The 17620-nt window shown below is 41.8% G+C and overlaps 1 protein-coding gene across 5 annotated transcripts in view; it reads right to left on the bottom strand.

Annotated features, from left to right (window-relative positions):
• Positions 1–17620, bottom strand: part of NCAM1 (neural cell adhesion molecule 1) — a 302455-nt gene that overhangs the window by 43210 nt on the left and 241625 nt on the right. For 4 of the 5 annotated variants that reach the window (XM_063092592.1, XM_063092593.1, XM_063092594.1 and 1 more), the window contains exons 4-8: positions 16888–17031; positions 16360–16497; positions 15144–15261; positions 14530–14699; positions 7949–8091 (exon numbers count right to left, since the gene is read on the bottom strand). In XM_063092592.1, the coding sequence (XP_062948662.1) occupies positions 7949–8091; positions 14530–14699; positions 15144–15261; positions 16360–16497; positions 16888–17031 (713 nt within the window). Of the gene's footprint in view, positions 1–1769; positions 1800–7948; positions 8092–14529; positions 14700–15143; positions 15262–16359; positions 16498–16887; positions 17032–17620 lie in introns of all 5 variants that reach the window. The other variant, XM_063092591.1, reaches the window with a different exon arrangement.

Genomic DNA, 17620 nt, shown 5'->3' with positions numbered 1-17620 from the left:
TTTTCTGAAAACGTATGAAGGGCTATTATAATCATTCTTCTCATCAAAACATTTTTGTTCCAGGTAAAACTGCTAAGCCTTTCTCAGAGCTTATAGAATGAAATTGGCCACAACCCAAGCCTTCTTTTGCACTCTTCTGGACTTATGGTCTTCACCTCTGAGTCAGACAAACAGGAAGGAATGGAACTTCTGAGTCCCAGGGGCGGCATTCACTTGAAAGTCAATTATCTCCAAACGGAGACAGTCACCATAAGGACACTTTTGGAAAACGGAGTGAGGTGTCTGCTTTCCTGGCAGTAAACCCATTACTTCCACTTATAATAATAATTTTCTTAATACTCCTTAATGTTCCCTGATAAATCAGCTCCTCCTCTAACCAGGTCTAAATCAGAATGATTGGGGAAAGATATACAAGGCCAAGCAGAATGAGATCTGCAGCTGCTTAAGAACAGATGATAATTAATCCTTCTTTTCTCCCTTCCCCAATCCCAAAGGGTCCATGACTTTTGGGCCATACTACACCCAACCCATAATAGCACTCAGGAAAGTGCCACTGGAGGAAGCACTGTAGTGAGGATGTGCACTTAACTACAGTCCCCGTAACACGGAGGAAGGTGTGATATGAAGGGAGTTTATAATAAACTAGATTCAATGATGGCAGCGTGTTCACATGCAGAAACTAATATTAGTGCCTGGAGACAGGCAGTCAACTTTGAAATATTGAACAGCATTAAATATTTATAGCCATAACCTGAACACATGAGTTATGTGTTCTGAATAATTATCATTTCTGAAAGACTAAGAGGACAGATTTGCCAAAAATACAATCTATAGGATCATCATATTCTGCATTTACAGTACTACAATATCAAAGTTCCATTCAGAGAAGAGACAAAAGCTACTTTTTAAAAAAGTATTTATAGATTAGATCTTTGCACCACATCTGAAGTATACTTTTTTTTTATTTCACCGTGTGTCACTTAATCACATGAATCAGGTAGAAAATGATAGGCGGGATTGTAACGAGGGTCTTGGGGTGTAGCAATTAAAATCTAAGGATTAACATTTAGCTTCAGTTTTCAAACTAAGTCCCACATTACCCGAACTGAAGCAAGTAGTTGGATAAATTTCAAAAGCTGAATGCTATGGACCTTAAAAAATCATTAAACCATTTGCACCAAATCATTCTAATCTCATAAATTTAATGCTCTATCAAAGTAACATAGATATGTTTAGCAATTTGGGAAAACCAATGAGAGATGTCATTTGCATTGCTTTTAAGATGAAATCTGATGTGATACTATATCAAGACCAATCATTATAAAATAGTGAGCAACAAGATGAGTTGAGCTGGAAAGGAAAGGGCTGAGTGGGTTTTTAGATCACTAACTCTGTGACATTATGGTCCAAAGCCACATCGACCCCATAAGAGTCAAAAAAATTGTCATCATTTCAAAATGCCTGGCCTGGGAATTGGGGCAATTGACTCTATCAGTCTAATTACCTGGATGTGACTTTGATCAGCACCAACAAGAGAATAAGATCGAGTTTTAGGAAATAAAAAGAATTTGTTCATCCACTCCCAACACAGCTTGCATGCTCATCCTAAAATGACACTATTGCTAAGTCACGTCTACCGCTATTGACCTATTCTTTAATCTAACTAAAAGACTAATTAGTTTAGCATGTCTGGTTATTAAATTGTAATGGTGAGTTAAACTGTAATGCTTTCAAAACTAAAGACTGGCTAGTGGTCAGGTAGGCTATACCTCTTGCTTCTCTGGTCGAGTCCACGAAGCCTGGAGAGAACAAGATATAAAACACAACAAGAAAGCAGTAAAATTTTACAACATGTTGCTTTAGAGAATTGTTGCATCAAACTGCGTTCCGTGCACATGCAGCTTCTTTTTAATCCAGAACTTTTTCCAAGGCCCACTTTCAATGGTGTGTTTATTACCCAATTTAATTTGGGATTTAGCTTATGTTCAGCCTTTCTCCCCCCTTATGCACATTAAAATGTATCATTCAAAGGTAAAGGCTTTCCTAATCTTTGGTAGACATACATATGAATACCAGCAGACACTTTACATTGCTCCGGCTCCAAAACATCTTAAAATAGTCCTTGTAGTATTTGGTGACACTACCAGTTCTAAACACATATCTTGATGTACTTAGTAGGTTTCTTTTTGTGGACTTTATTAGACACTTTATCACCGATATACTAATGCCATTTTATGCTCATGCATTTTATAGCTCTTCACATGCACTCTATTAAAAATTAAATTTTTATTTTTAAAAAGGGAACAAAGCAAGGAGCAGAGAGGTGTGTCAGGAATGAAGTATGAAGTCCTTGAGACTATGGATTGGAAAGCTTTGAGGATACCAAATGCTGAGTGGTTGTGGTAGGACTTCCAGTCTTTCAAGGCAGACATGGCACAGATGGCATGCGAGCTCAGGCATGTACCGTTTTCATCAAACACAGTATTCACAAGGAGTGAGCCAACTCAGGGACATTGGGGGACTTTCCACCCACATGTATATGTGTGTGTGTGTGTGTGTGTGTGTGTGTATGTATATATATTTAAGATTTATCTGGCACTTGGGAATCTGCTCTGCTTACAGTTTTTCTGTTTTCATATCGAGATCAAAGACATCATAGCTGTTATTTTTTTAATTAGGTGGCATGACTGCTTGATTGTCCCTGATGTTCAGATGGAAAAAGGATAGAAAAGATGCTAGAAACACAGCAATGAAATCCAGGGAATGCAAGTGAGTTAGCAAACATTTAGTAAGAGTCCACTAAACACAAGGAGCTTTTGTGAGAAATGAGGATGGAATATTGGGTTATGTCACATGATGTTGGAACGAAGAAGAAAATGAGAACAGAGGAACATGCATGGACGAAAGGAACAGTGGGCCAACATGTCAAATGTGGCTGCCAATTCCACACCACTTAGAAGCTTGCCTGTCACATGCCAGGGCTGTATGAATCAAGATCTCTTTTAAGGGCTATATAATATGGAGTAGTTTGTTTTTCAAATCTGATTCTTCTTGTGTCTCCCAAATCACTATGGTTCTGTGGCTTTTAGAAGAAGTAATTGCCAGTAATGCAATGCTTCTAGTAGCCTGACCTCCTACATGTGTGCCTGGTGGAATGACAGAAAACATCTTGGACCTAATAACTTGGAGAAGGTGTGGCCCACTTCAAGACAACCCGATACACAAATATACACACTTAAGAAACAAATTAGGGTATCATTAGTAATACTCCAAAATTGTTAGTTCTACGTTCTTTTAATATTCACATGTTTAGCTGTCTTACACACAAGCCTGCCAGAATATGTATATAAACTAAAGTGAAGCATCCCCTATAATTATCTCAAGCACTGGGTTTGTACTGAATGAGGAATTCCTCCTGTCATACATTTGCCCACACCCTGGATAAACCAGGAACTGATTGTCCGATGAAGTCACTTTTTCCAATGTTTAAAAGTGGGCACTTAGTTTGTGTCGAATGAAGAATTTTCCCAGGTGAAAAGAAAGTTCCAGCTTCCAAAGAATCCAGAATTTCAAAAGGTCTGTCTTTATTTGTGGGATATTCTGTCAGCCCAAGATTCAAGGTTCACAAAATACCTTTCATTTTTCCTCTCTCTTCCGATCTCACCCCTCTCCTTTTCCTTCATCAGTAAAGCCTTCATAAGCCTTTCTTTACCAGTTATTTCAAAGGCACAGAGACGTTCAAATAAGCATATGATGACTTATTTCTGCCAGAGATAGAGTATGCAAATCATCATCGTGGGTCTCACTAGGTATGTAAATGGTGCCTGGAATTTAGCACTCAAACACCTGGCAATATTTGAAACGAATCAGGGTAGGATGAATAATGAAACAATGCAGATGTACAAACTTTCTGAAGTATCACAATGACCTTCAAACACATGATCAAACTGACCCAATATGATGGTCAAATACATATTTTTTGTCAACATAATAGTGACCACTAAGAAATGGATAGACTGTTAGACAATTGGTCTGCTTTAATGATGTCAATTACCCAAATAATTAGACTTAGCCTAGTTATTATCAGTTGCTGAACTAAACGAACTCAACTAGCTGAAGCTCAACAGATTGATAATGATCATTCTCAAATGAGTGATTAGACTCAATCCAGGGACATGACAAAGATAGGGTGTGACATTTGGGTTCATTGTACTGGTTTTTGCTTGTCCCTCAGCCCACTTCTTTTTTTAATGAAGAACACTGGTATTCCACTAGAAAGTCACTAACTATGTGTCTGTGGTTAAAAGGCTTTTGCTCCTCTTTCCTTAAGAAGGGCAATACTAGACTCAACTAAGCAGTGAAGCAAAAGACAAAGTTGCTTTAATTACCTTATATTGTAACTATTTTCATTAAGGGAATAGTTGAACCTCCCACAAGTCATGAAAATCATAAGAGAGCCCATGGCCCCATGGTACCCAGGAGGAAGCCATGGTGGCAGTCTAAGGGCTCTGCACTTTACCTCATCCTAGTGGACATTTTTATCAGTGACTTGAACAAAAACATTTCAAATAAGTGATCATACAAGGTTGGAAGCGACAGCTAATACAGATGTCAGCTGACAATTTCATTGTGAAGGCTACTGAAGCCACGTAGGCTTCCTTGGGCTCTATGCTTAGGGCTGGGGAACCACTGACTGCAATACCCCATGACTTTTCATATACTTATATAAAATAGGGGGGCCCACGTGCATTGAAATTCTCTGGACCCACAGACTTCTAAGGATACTTCTGATGAAAGTCAATCCTACGTGGTTGGAAAGATGGGCTCAAACAGTTGTTCTCAAGCCAGAGGGTGTTTGTACATGTGGCATTTTTAGTAATGATTAGAGGTAGCTATTGGCATTTCAGGGGCACGGGACCAGCGATGATAAATATTTTGCAATGCATAGGACAGTCCCAGTGAAGGAAGATTCTTCCCAAATTGCCATAGTGACCCTGTTGAGAAGCACTGGGCTTCAATAAACAAAATACAATTTTTAACAGAAATAAACACAAATTCTGCATTACCAGTTAAGCAATCAGTTGCTTAAGATCAGGATAGGGGATATGTGGCTTAAATGCAGTTCATGTGAAAAAGGCCTGAGCATTTCCGTTGACCACAGGCTCAATATGAGGCAACAGAATGAGGAAACTGCTAAAGAGCTAATGCAACTTTACCTGCATGATGGTGGCCAGATCAAAAAGGCAATATCCCTACTGAAGTCTGTGTTAGCTACGCTGGGTTCGTAAAAATTTTAGGGGAGCACTAGTGAATTGTGGCTATCTATTATAGGTCAACAAGAAGGGTAAAGGATGTGAAAACCATGACATGTGAGGAACAGTGAAAATAGCTGTTTGTGTTAAGGGGAAGAGAAGACCAAAGGAAAACAGAAGAGCTACTTTAATGGCTCCCATACAAACGATTGAGTGGCAGAGGTGGGACTGAGCAGAGGAAGGGGCAAAGAAGCAGCCCTCTCTGATCATCAATGTGGGCCAATGCCCTGCAGAGGACTGACACCATCACCCTTCATACAGGGGCCAAATTACTTCCTGGCCGGGATGCTAGAAATGGGTGCCAGGTGAGACCAGATAACCTCAAAATGTGCCTCCCAACCATCTACGATTCTGGTATTTTATATGGTGTAAATCTTAGGAGGCTTCTTTACCTTGCCAATGAGATACAACTCTCTTAGCATACATCCTGATTTTAAGAAAACTGTTTTCTTCCACTCCTACAATTCGGCGATACTAGTAATCTTGATACCTATTTATACATAATGCAACTGTAGATGGGGGAGAACATGAGGAGAGGCTGCCAAAGTCCAAATTTATTATCTGGAATCTGACCTGCTTATGAGTAGCCCCTATTTGTTTTCTCAATTATTAGCTATCCACAGTGTAAGCAGACATCATGCCTCTTTGATGTCTGTATATAATTAATAGAATTGCCTCATTTTCTTATATAGGTTTTCATTTAGACGAATGTGTTAACCTGGTGTCACATCACTGGCTGACGTGGAGGACTTGTTCTAACATTGATTCACTCATATTCCAGTAATATCACTTCAATTAAACTTGAAGGTTGTCCATAGTCAAACAAACCACAATACAACCAATGTGACCGGGCTTCAATAATTATCTCAGATTAAGATAGATGATCTGTGCTGATAACTGCATTATACAAAAAGTGAGTCCCTACTAGGTTTCAAAGGGTCTCTGCTAGACACCTTCATTCTCAGTATTTAGCAAGTGTGAGTATGTATTAGTGCCTGGCTATTTGTTCTAATTCTATAAAAATGAAATCTCAAATATAAGCCAGAAGTGCCAACCTATTAAAGAACCTGAGGTAGGCACAAATCTTAATAACCCTTCTGGTCTAGCTTGGCTATTGAACTATTCCTAGAAAAGATATAGAATTTAAAAGCATCATTCATCTGAGATAGATATTATTTCTGTCCTTTGCTGTAGGTCAAAGATAAACACCAGGTCACTCCGGACAAATCTACTTTTATGCCTGATATAGAAAGATCCACCAAGCAGCGGCCCTGTGATTTAAGCCCTGAAATGTACATTCAATCCACATAACAACACAATGGGAGCAGAAATTTTAGCTGAGGGTTTTTAATCCCAATGTTGATAAAGAAAGTATCTAAATAAACACATTTCTTAATCGAGTTGGTTTTCATGTGTCAAACAGCATATGCAAGTTTCAAAAATATTTAGCAGTTCCTCATTGAGAATCCAAGTCTGGAGGTAAAACTTGCAAAAAATAATAGGTTATTTGTAAGAACAATTTCTATTCCTTTTGATTTAGTTTTGTTTTCTATTAGTGGGACAGAAGTCAATTCCTCAAATGCAAATCCCAAATTTAGCTCTGGTATTTCACACTATCCTTTTTTGGCTTTATTTGAATTTACCCTCTCTATGGATTTTCTTTAGGCAGGCAAAAGAGTGAAGATCTATCATTTTTGACTTTCTAATCAATAAGCAATCCATTATAAATGTTCTTTAAGGCTAAGGCCATTACTCCTGAATAGGTGACAAAGGTTTGGCCAACTAAAATGGAGCCTATTACTACAGGATATACATGATGGTATTGGAGAAGAACCGCCAGAGGGTTAAGTTGCTTTAAAATCAAGCCTTTTCCTCCTCTTGCTTTTTTATGATCCACTCAATAGCAAGGGGCTGCATCATGTGGGCTCACCTCAAATTTTATATGTTGTCAATAATAAAGATAGCTTTCTGGTGACCAATAAATCCATATTCTTTAAAGCAAAATTTACCAGGAAGGTTGCTGCAATGTTCTTAAACCCTCAGTGAATATATTGCAGAACCCAGGTATAATCATCATCATTTAGAAACTGCTAATTATTTTTGCCTTTAGAACAAAATGATTTCCAGATGTGACCAGGAATACAGGCAGACACAAAGGCAACCAAGCTCTTGTGCATATAGTGCATAGACAGCATGACTATACAAAATGCAAGGAAGAGAATTAATAGGCTCATTTTGATTCCTATTATTTCTGAGAGACATTTCCTTGGGTGCTCCTGAGATGATGACAATATTACCTAGCGCACCAGGATCTTGGTTTCTCCTTGCTCCTCACAGCTCCATAACCCTGGGTTTGAAAATCACTATAACCTCCTCCCCAGAACATCTAACTTGACCACGCCCACTAACATCACACCCCTGCCAACCTAGACAAATAATTGTGTCCGTTCCATTGCAAGGGGATGTTGAACAGGCCACGTCTGGGCAGGCTGGGGGAGGGAGGTCACAGACCTGGCTGTGGCCTTCGATGACCACATCCCATCTTTCAGTTCACCAAAGAGAACTGGGCATGGGGTAGACTGAAATTGCTTCAAGTCTATGTTCCATGGCCCTGAAACTCTTGGGTGATATTATACCTTTTCTTCGCTGCTGATGTTTCGGGTGGAAGTTCTCCAAGTGATGGAGGGAATGGGGTCTCCCGAGGCTTCACAGGTAAGAGTGACCTGCTCCTCGAGTTCCATGGCAGTCTGGTTCTCTACGTAAGTGATTTTGGGTTTTGCTGAAAAGACAAAACATTTCTATGAGTTGATCTGATTATTTAGCTTTCTGGGTTTAAATGATGACCTGCACCCACTCAACAAAAGCTATCTATTTACTAAGTACAAGGTCCTATTCTAGATGTTTTGGGAGACCCCAGGGGCTTACAACGTATTAGGCATATGAACAACACAGAAACCATAATAATAAGTTTAAAAACATATCCTATGGAGTAAGAGTGCTAAGGGCAATGGATACAGCCGGCCTGATGCAGAAGAAGAACGCTTCCCAGGTTGGAGCCTTTGGAAGGGGACAGTTCTGGGGCTGGACCATGAGATTTTCAGCAGGTGGAACTATGGAGTGGAGACAGAGTAGCCCAAGTGTAGAAAACTGCTTAAGTAAAAGCAGAGAAGCAAGAACATGTGAAGAGAGGGTTGGGAACAGAGTAGAATGGCATGAGGCAAACTAAGGAAGACAAGTCTGGACACATGGCCTTTATGCACTGGCTGGTGGAGGCCCACAGACAGTTTGATTAGGGCAATGTAATCATTTGTATTTCAAGAAAATTAATACAGGAAAAATTCAAGATGATTTGAACGGAGAAAACCTCGAGGTAGGAAAACCAATTTGGAAGCTCCCTCAGTGACCCAGATGTGAGGTAACATTGAGAATGAGCGGCGTTGAGAAAGAGCCTGAAGGAGGGTGTAGAGGAAGTGGCAGATGAACAGAGGGCAGTTGGGATGGAAAGAGACAAAGGAAGGATAAGGAGGAGTCCAGATGACTCAGACTCTTAACTACCAGAAGGATGGTGTTAGCATTGACTCAAGTGAGGAAATCAGGCGAGGAACTGGGTGGGGGTTGGGGGGGTGGGCTGAAGAGGGGAAGGAGATGAGTTTAGATGAGTTCATTTTCCAAATGTTTTGGGTAATGCAAGAAAGCACAAGCATTCCCAAGCTGAGTTAAATGTTAAAACATTAGAGAAAATTGAATTTTCCCGATTTAAAACAATTATACTCTGAAATTGCTGAACTTTCCATAGAAGAGAAAAGCTAACACTACACAAATGTAACTTATTTCACCAATACGGAAAAAGACCAGACTAGATAAACGAACAACAAACAGAAAACCAGAATTATGGCTAAATTTTTAAAAATTATTTTTTAATTGAAATGTGTAGATTGCACATATTTAAGGGATATGGAGTTATATTCGATACGTGTACTAATTTTTGAAATAACTACATTTCCTTTACATTCAAATTCATACAGTAACCCCAAGTAGTCTAATAAACTACTGTCTGTATATATGGTATATATCCTTTATATATATATATATATCCTCCAAATTAAGGTCCTTGACTCTGCTTTAATAAACAGAAAATAATGGTAGAGCTCTACATTTTTTTTTTTTTTGTAGCAAATGCCTGCTTCTATACAAAATCGCCTATTTAGTTCAAATATTCTCCTAAAGTTACTCTGTACTAACAGGCTGCTTAGCAAATCCTTTTGTGACAGAACATAGACAGGTCTCAATCCAGTGTGGCCAAAGATCACAAATTTGAGTTTGAGAGTCCACATGAATGAGGTTTTCCTATAGGAAGACTTTATATCTACCTTAATAAATACAACTTTCAAGGAGGTTATGACTTGTACTGGATGGAGTAAGTAGTAAGTGCTATTGCATAGGAGGTTTTAGAGAGCAAAAAAACATAAAAAGAAAGGTAAAATAAAATAAACACACAAAATAAAAAGGTAAATAAAATAAAGTAAAAGTTAAGTTTCTATACTGTCAAAATCACAGAATAAAAAGTAAAGAAAAAAAACTCAGCCAAATTCTGCTAAAACTGAATTCACTACCCTAAAAAGTTGTTTTCGGGGTCTGGAGACACTCCCAGGAAGGCTGAATTTCTGGCCTCTTGAAACCTGGTCAGACTGAGATCTAGACAGTGTTCTGCTCGCCTTTTCCTGACCCACAGCGCTTTGTCTTGACAGCAACAGGTTAACAGAAAACAGACAGAGGTCAGTTAATGTCTATTAATATTTGGTCTCGGTGACCCCATTTCCCAGATGGTTACAAAGGGCGCTTTGAATAAGTCCTTAGAAAAAGGCAAACTCTATTCTTATTAAAAACATTATTACCAATGGCTACTTTTGTATAGTCTGCAGAGGGCTGTTGGAAGGAAGGCAAGCTTCTCACTGATGGCTCAATCCTCTCTTACTGCAGCACTCTCGTCAGAACTAACTCTGAAGGTTTAGAATACTGCTTTAGAAAAAGGATAGCAATACAGTTTATTGTCCAAATTGGGTCACTCTTGAGAGTGACAAGGGGTGCTCTAAGTAATTACACTGGGACAATGGGCATTATTGGGCAAACAGGGGCAGATGCAGGGTCACCCTACTTATAAAACACTCACCCCCCCCTTCATTCCAGCACCTGGAGGAACGTCTCCAGGTTTATCTTCCAATAGTCCTTGCTCCATCTTACTTAACTTCTGCTGTGGGCCTTTGGCTTTTGGATCCCTGTTCTAATTCCCACGTGCCTCCACGGGACAGTGTCTCAGACTGTTCCACTGCACCTTTCTCCATGGACTCTCCTGCGCATGCTTGCTTTCCTCTTTTAGCATGCCCATCACTCTGCAGTCTGCCTTTTTACTCCCAGCCCAGTCCAGGCTCCTGCAACCCTAGCCCAAGGAGATCCCTGGGAACCCTGCTTCCCTGAACAGAGAGGCTGGCTGGACAGCATGCCAGGGGTTTCATCAGGGGCACCTTCTTTCAGGCCTCTCCTTGTCTTTTTTCTGTAACCCACAGGGCTGCTTTAGTCACAAGGGGTCAGTTAAGCAAGGCTTCTGACCCCTGGTGAGCCTGCCTCAGCCCATAGCAGCGTGAGACCTCAAGAGCATTAGCATGAGCACAATAAAAATCTGTGGAGACAAAAATACTTCTTCAGATGGTCTCATGGGGAGAGGAGCAATGGAAATTCATTGTCAAATGTAAAGGAAGGTAGGATGCAAGTACTTATGAAAAAGAGCTTCTAGCTGATAACTAGGGCAATGCATGCTAGAACATGCCCTTTTCTTAGGAAAAAATGATGTCACTTAGGTACGATTACAGCAGTCCCTAATTTAGATATGTCCCTTACATACTGATTGCCGCCCCTTCTTGAAGCCACAGGAGTTCTGAGCTCTTCTTTACTACCTAAGCTTCGTGTTTCTTTCCTCTTCTATTTCAATGCTGGCGACCCTACCACTGTTGGGGAACCTGCCCTATTTCTCCGCCAGTGATGGTCTATGATGGCGAGCCTGAAGGGGAAGGAGAGGGACAGAAAGCACGGAGGGGATGGAGCCCTCACCAGCGGGCCCCTCCCCTCCTGGCTCTCTGGCTCCGTACCAGTCTCCTCAACCAACAGGGAAGGCCAGAGGAGGAGGAGGGAAAGGAAGTGGAGTCGAGAGGGAAAGAGGGTGTACAGGAGGCACCGGGTTACCTCAATGAGGCTGCATGAACGCTCCTCAGGATAGCACAGAGGTGGGTGCCATACTGCATTAGACACAGTCCCTACAAGTCTACGATTTCCTTCCCTGTGTCTCCAGGAGCCTGGCCACTTCTCCTCTGTTTGCTCCAGTGTGCAGTCTAGTGTACATTCTCCCAGCTGCAGCCTTGGGAAGGAAACTGTGGTGTGTGTGTGTGTGTGTGTGTGTGTGTGTGTGTGTGTGTGTGTGTGTGTGTGTGTGTGTGTGTGTGTGTGTGTGTGTGTGTGTGTGTGTGTGTGTGTGTGTGTGTGTGTGTGTGTGTGTGTGTGTGTGTGTGTGTGTGTGTGTGACATGCAGAGGGGTGCATGTGTACTTTCCCTGCCTCATCACCTCCTCTCAACCTGGCTCACTCCTCCTTCTATCACGGCCCCCATGGCCCTTCACTCCTACCCATGGCCATCACCACCAGAGAGGCCTGAAGAGAGGCCAAGTTCTTGACCAGTCAAGTGTGCTTCTCTAGAGAAACCATGACATGTGGTATTCCTAGTCATTGTCTATATAATTCAGATGCAGTATGTGTCCTGCTGAGTTTCATGGAGGGGTCACCGTTGTCAGCTTAGGGTGTGAACTGCCTCCATCTGAACCATGGCTCCTAGGGAGGGCACCCCACCTCTCTGTGCTCAGCTTCCTCGTTTGTAAAACAGAGATAATAATTAAATCTACCTTATGGGGTTGTGATGAGGAGTAAAAGAACTCACATACCAATAGTACTTCATATTGTGCTTGGTGCATTATAAGTGCTCCGTCTGTGTTATGTACCATTATTATTACTTCACGAGGTTAGTGTCTAAAAGAATTTCCTAAAGACAAGTGATGACATCATGGCTCATCTCCCTGCCACATATATTATGCTTCATTCTGATGACTGTTCCTTCACTTATTGAAATTCCAGTGTCTATTATACTCCGGGCACTGTTCTAGGTGCTGGGTATATGTCTGTGAATAAAACAAACGCAAGCCCCTGTGCAAAGGAGCTCACATTCAACCCAATATATGCTTTTCCTTCCTGTGACTGTGCACGTGTTGCTTGAAATGCTCATCCAACCCTTCTTCAACTGTGTAATTCTTACTTAAGAAATGGCACATTGATGTGCTGTGACTTCTCTAACTTACACGAATCATGCAGGACCAAGGAATCTTCTTTCCCTATAAAACACTGTGCATATTGCCATTATAACATCATTATAATGGATTGTCATTTAAAATTTCAGCATTGATAATCTACATTAGCCTATGAACCAACTGATGAGAACAGAGTTTGTTATTCATCTTTGTAAACTTGGCAATGGCTGTGCCCATAGCAGTCACTCAAATGTTGTTGATGAATACTATCTGTTATAATTTATAAGTGTATATGTTTATCTCACTCTCTTTGCTTCTCAGGGTCAAAGGACCATATCCTACTCACCTCTGTAGCCCCTCTATCTAGCAACAATGGCGCTCAATAAATACGTGTTAAATAAAGGAACAAATTAACAAATGCACCTGTCTTTTTCTATAACACGGACACAATAAAATCAGAGTGACTGGGGAAGATCAGTCTGAATTAGAAAAAAGACTGCCAAGAATATTTTTCATGAAGTTTAGCTTTCACTCTTAAGTACACAGTTAACTCGAACCAAACTGATAACTTGCTACTAAATTCAGTTATCATTAATGAATAAATAATGGCAGGTTATAACCACTTGATTTTCAAAGGCCTTTGTTCACAGACAGTTCTGATCAGGCTAAACAACTAAGTCCCCATCTGGTTCCCAGGTGTGCATTTTAACTACCTGGGAGCTACAGGTCCCAAAGCTGCCCCCAGGCATCTGTACTCTAGTAGCACTGTCTACCACGGACCAGCTTATCTGTGTTTTTTAAACAGATGAGCAGAGTGAGCTGAGAACCAGTAGGTTAAACATTTCTTTGCAACTCATCTTTTTTCAAGGTCAGGTCAAAATGCATGTGAATTCTGAAATGAATGGCACCTTATTGAGTCTATAAAGATGAAATGAGCAGAGATGTGGGGTCCTTTTCATGACTTTTTATGACAGTTTCACACAGGCCAGGGAGAGAAGCGAAGAAGACAAGGCAGCCAGCCGGGCAGTCACTAACATTTACCAAGGGCCTACTATGCATCCAGCACTGTTTAGAGTGCCAGGGATAGAGCAATGTGTAAGACAGCCAGCGTTCTGACATCTTGGAGTTTACATGCTAGCGGAGGTGGGAGATGATCCCCAACATAAATATGTAAATGAAATCAGTTCAGGTACTGACAGGTGCAAAGAAGGAGATACAGTAAGGTTAATGGAAGAGATTAGTGGAGGTGGGGGTGGTGGTAGTGGTGCTGGGGGAGCTGTGATGCCAGACAGTGAAGGAAGGATTCACTGAGAAGGTGATTTTGAGTTGAGATGTCCATGAGGATGAGAAGGCGGCAGCTCATGGAAGATCTGGGGGAGTGATATTCCAAGCAGAAGAAACATCAAGTGCAATGTCCCTGAGATAAGGAACAAGCTTGGAGTGTCCAAGGGACAGAAAAAAGGCCTGTTGGTTGGTGATCTTTACATCTGGAGCAAGATGAAGGAAAGATGAGGTTGGCGAGGAAGGCACAAGCTAGCTCATGTTTGGTCTTGTAGGCCATGGTAGGGAGTCTGGGTTTTATTCTGGTTGCAATGGGAAGCCACTGGAAGATTCTAAACAGATGAGTGGCACTTAGGTCACTCTGGCTATTGTGAGTAGGACGGACTCAAGGGGACCAAGAGAGGGAGGCAGGGAGACCAGCTGGGAGACTGATGCATTCTTGGACTGGGGCTTAGGTGGTGGAGGTGGCAAGAAATGGTTGCATTTGGAATGTATTCCGAGGTAGAGTAGACAGGGTCGTGCTGATGGACTGAGTGTGTAGGGTCAGCGGAATCGTAGCAGAGCACTGACCCCAAGTCCCACTGCCCTTACCAAAGACTTTGAGGTGGATGGACGCGTCCTGCTCGCCAGCCTTGTTCTCAGCAATGCAGACGTACTCGGCCTCGTCGTTCTTGTCCACCTTCCTGATGGTCAGCTCAGAGCTGTCGTCGCTGAAGATGTACTTCTCATCCTCCTCCTCGTTCTCTATCTGTTCCCCGTCCCTACAGGTGCAGAAATGCAAAGCACCATGAATCTGACCACAGAGTTCAGATGTTTACTTTTAATTAGTTTCCATAAAATGTAGACTGAGCCAATGGTAAAGACTCAGTCTTCACAAAAAGGTCAAGCGGTGATTCCACAGATACTGTTCCTTCCTCTACTTAATCCTATGACTCTGTCCATGGGCTATAAACTACATCCACAAAATTTCAAAGAGGGGACCCCTCCAGGGCCATACCTTCTGGTTCTGCCCCGACAAGACTGAAAATGAAGGAATAATCCAATGTACAAGGCAAGAGAACCTTACAGTAGGGCATACATTCTTCATCTGGAGTTGATGTTCCCAAGAAACCTCCACCCATCCACTGAAACACCAACATGGAGCAGGCACCAGGATTCCTCCCTCTCCTCTAGTCCATAATACAAGGCACCAGCCAGTTTCTTACTTTGTCCAGCTCATGGTGGGCTCTGGGAAGCCTTCAGCATCACACACCAGAGTGACTGACTGGCTGAGGTTGGCAGTGGCATTCACAATGCTCTGCCTGGCCTGGACGGTGGGTGGCACTGAAGGAAAGAAGAAGGTCAGAGATGGTTGCAAAAACTTGAAAGAACCCAATGGACTGGAGAAGAGACACCTCCAGGGAATCCCAGGTTGGGAGGCATCTCACCTGTGGGTCAAGAGTCCTGGGTAACTGCAGAGTTAGTGTAAGGAATCTAAATTCATGTGTGCATGAAATAAAATGAATAAACAATTCATCCACAAACATGCATTATTGTTTTTCAAGAGTTTAGGAGATATTATAATACATTTTACTCATGTTAACATGGTATTCCATTTATAGCAGCTATTTATCATTATATATTTTCTGAATCAACGCATACTAAAATTAACAACTACGAAGGTCAAGTGGAATTTGATATTAAAAAGGGGCTCTTGGTTCTGGAAAAAGTTGGAAACTACTGCTCCTGCTGGTGGTTAAATGGTTAATACTAATTTGAAATGCAGCAGCTCACCAAAGAGTGACATTTCTTTGGGATTGTCATAAACAACCTTATGCACAAACTGTTTTTACCAAAGGAATGAGAGGGGGAGAGTTTGGCAAAAAATACGCATCAACAGCCAAAACAATTCAACCATGATTTACTTATTTTCTTAGTACTGACATTATAATTTCCTGTAAACATCTTGTAAATGTCAGATCGATTCCACGGGTGTGTTTATTTGACACTGCAAATTAAGATTAATAAGCCCACGGACCATAATTCTGACTATTCGGAGGCCTGAATTGATTGTAATATTTTCTTTGAACATTGAACCAGGAGACTAACTTCACAATTACGGGAACATCAAGGACAAAGAGAATAAAGAAGAATTTACTAGTAAGCATGGGGAAAGTTTCTAGTGCTGCAAGACAACGAAGGACATTCAGGAACTGCACTAAAAGCCCCCAGAGTACAGGTGAAACCCGAAAGACAAGTGTATTTTTTTAAAAGAAAAAAAGAAAAACTCAGAGGTTAAGATGGTGGGGAGGGGATTTAGCTCAGACAGACAAATGACTCAGGACACGATTATTTTACAGACCAGAGAGGAATTTAAAGAGAATGACTTTGGAGAACTAAAGTCACAGCAGTGGAGAGAGCAGGCAGAATGGATCTCCTCACCATTCACAACGACCTGAATGTCCTTGAAGTTGATCTCCCCCCGCGCCAGGATTCTGCCCTCACAGCGATAAGTGCCCTCATCTGTTTTCTTGATGCCCCGGATCTGCAGGTAGTTGTTGGACAGGACTATGAATCGGACTAGAAGAGACAAGAGGCAGGTTCATCCAAGGATCAGTTAGAGAACTCTGGTATCTGCAGGTAGGTAGCTGGGCCTCTTTCCTTTTTTCCTTACTTCAGGCTGATGGGGTGGGACTTTAAGCTAAAATAAGAATATGTGTGCCTGGCTTTGAAATAAAGCCAAAAGCAAAAGTCTACTGGAAATTTGTCCTCTACTTAGGAGAGAAAATCAAGTGCCTAAATATGCCAGCTACAGACACGCAACCACTCAGGGCCTGGAAACTGCACGGGGGTTTTTAGGACACTTCAATCTGAGTTTGGATGAGGTGCCTCATGGGCTACAAGAAGTGGGAAACCCAGGAAACATGGCGGCCCAGGGGAAAAGCACCTGCCAGGAAAGTCAGGTCTCACCGTCTTTTTTCAGGATGACATCTCGGCCTTTGTGTTTCCAGATGATGGTGGGGGGCAGAGAGCTGACCACGTCACATACAATCACGGCATCTTCCCCCTCCCGGAACTCCTGTGGGGTGGGTGCATTCTTGAACATGAGCTTCTCTGGAAAGTAAGCAGGAGAAGAGTGAGGGAAAACAGCTGGTTCTCCCACCGAGATCCCTTTTCACTAGAGCCATGCTGCCTGGACTTGAGTCCTGGGTCAGTCCCAGTCTTCATATACAGATATATGAGAGGGGTACTTGGCCATGGATGCCAGGTGGAGCAGCTGGCCCAAGCAGTGGAATCTGTTGTCAATGCCTGGCAACCAGTATCTACTCACTGAGAGCTAAATTTATCACACTTTGTGCAGAAAAGGGTCTATAGAACAAAAAGAGTGTCTTCACCGTATGGGACGATGTCAATACAACACAACGCATAGGTAGAACGAAGAGGCAGAACACCTATTCTACAACAAATAGGAGTCACCAGTCTTTCTTTATCTCCCACTCTGTCCCCTTTCCCCAGCTCCATCCCCAACTTTCCTAGGGCAGAGAAAATTCTGAAGAACAGAAGAAAAGCACACATAATGACAATAAATACTAGAGCAGTCAGTACTGTTCCATTAGCTGTCACCCACCATTACTCTGTCCAATGGGACAGATGCATGATAACAAGGTAATGAGAAGCCACCTCCAGATGGGGCTTCAGTGGC

This window comes from Cynocephalus volans, chromosome 4, assembly GCF_027409185.1.
Source record: "Cynocephalus volans isolate mCynVol1 chromosome 4, mCynVol1.pri, whole genome shotgun sequence".
NCBI classification, from domain to species: domain Eukaryota; kingdom Metazoa; phylum Chordata; class Mammalia; order Dermoptera; family Cynocephalidae; genus Cynocephalus; species Cynocephalus volans.
The sequence above is the reverse complement of the archived record's forward strand: the minus strand, read 5'-3'. Positions and strand labels throughout refer to the sequence as shown.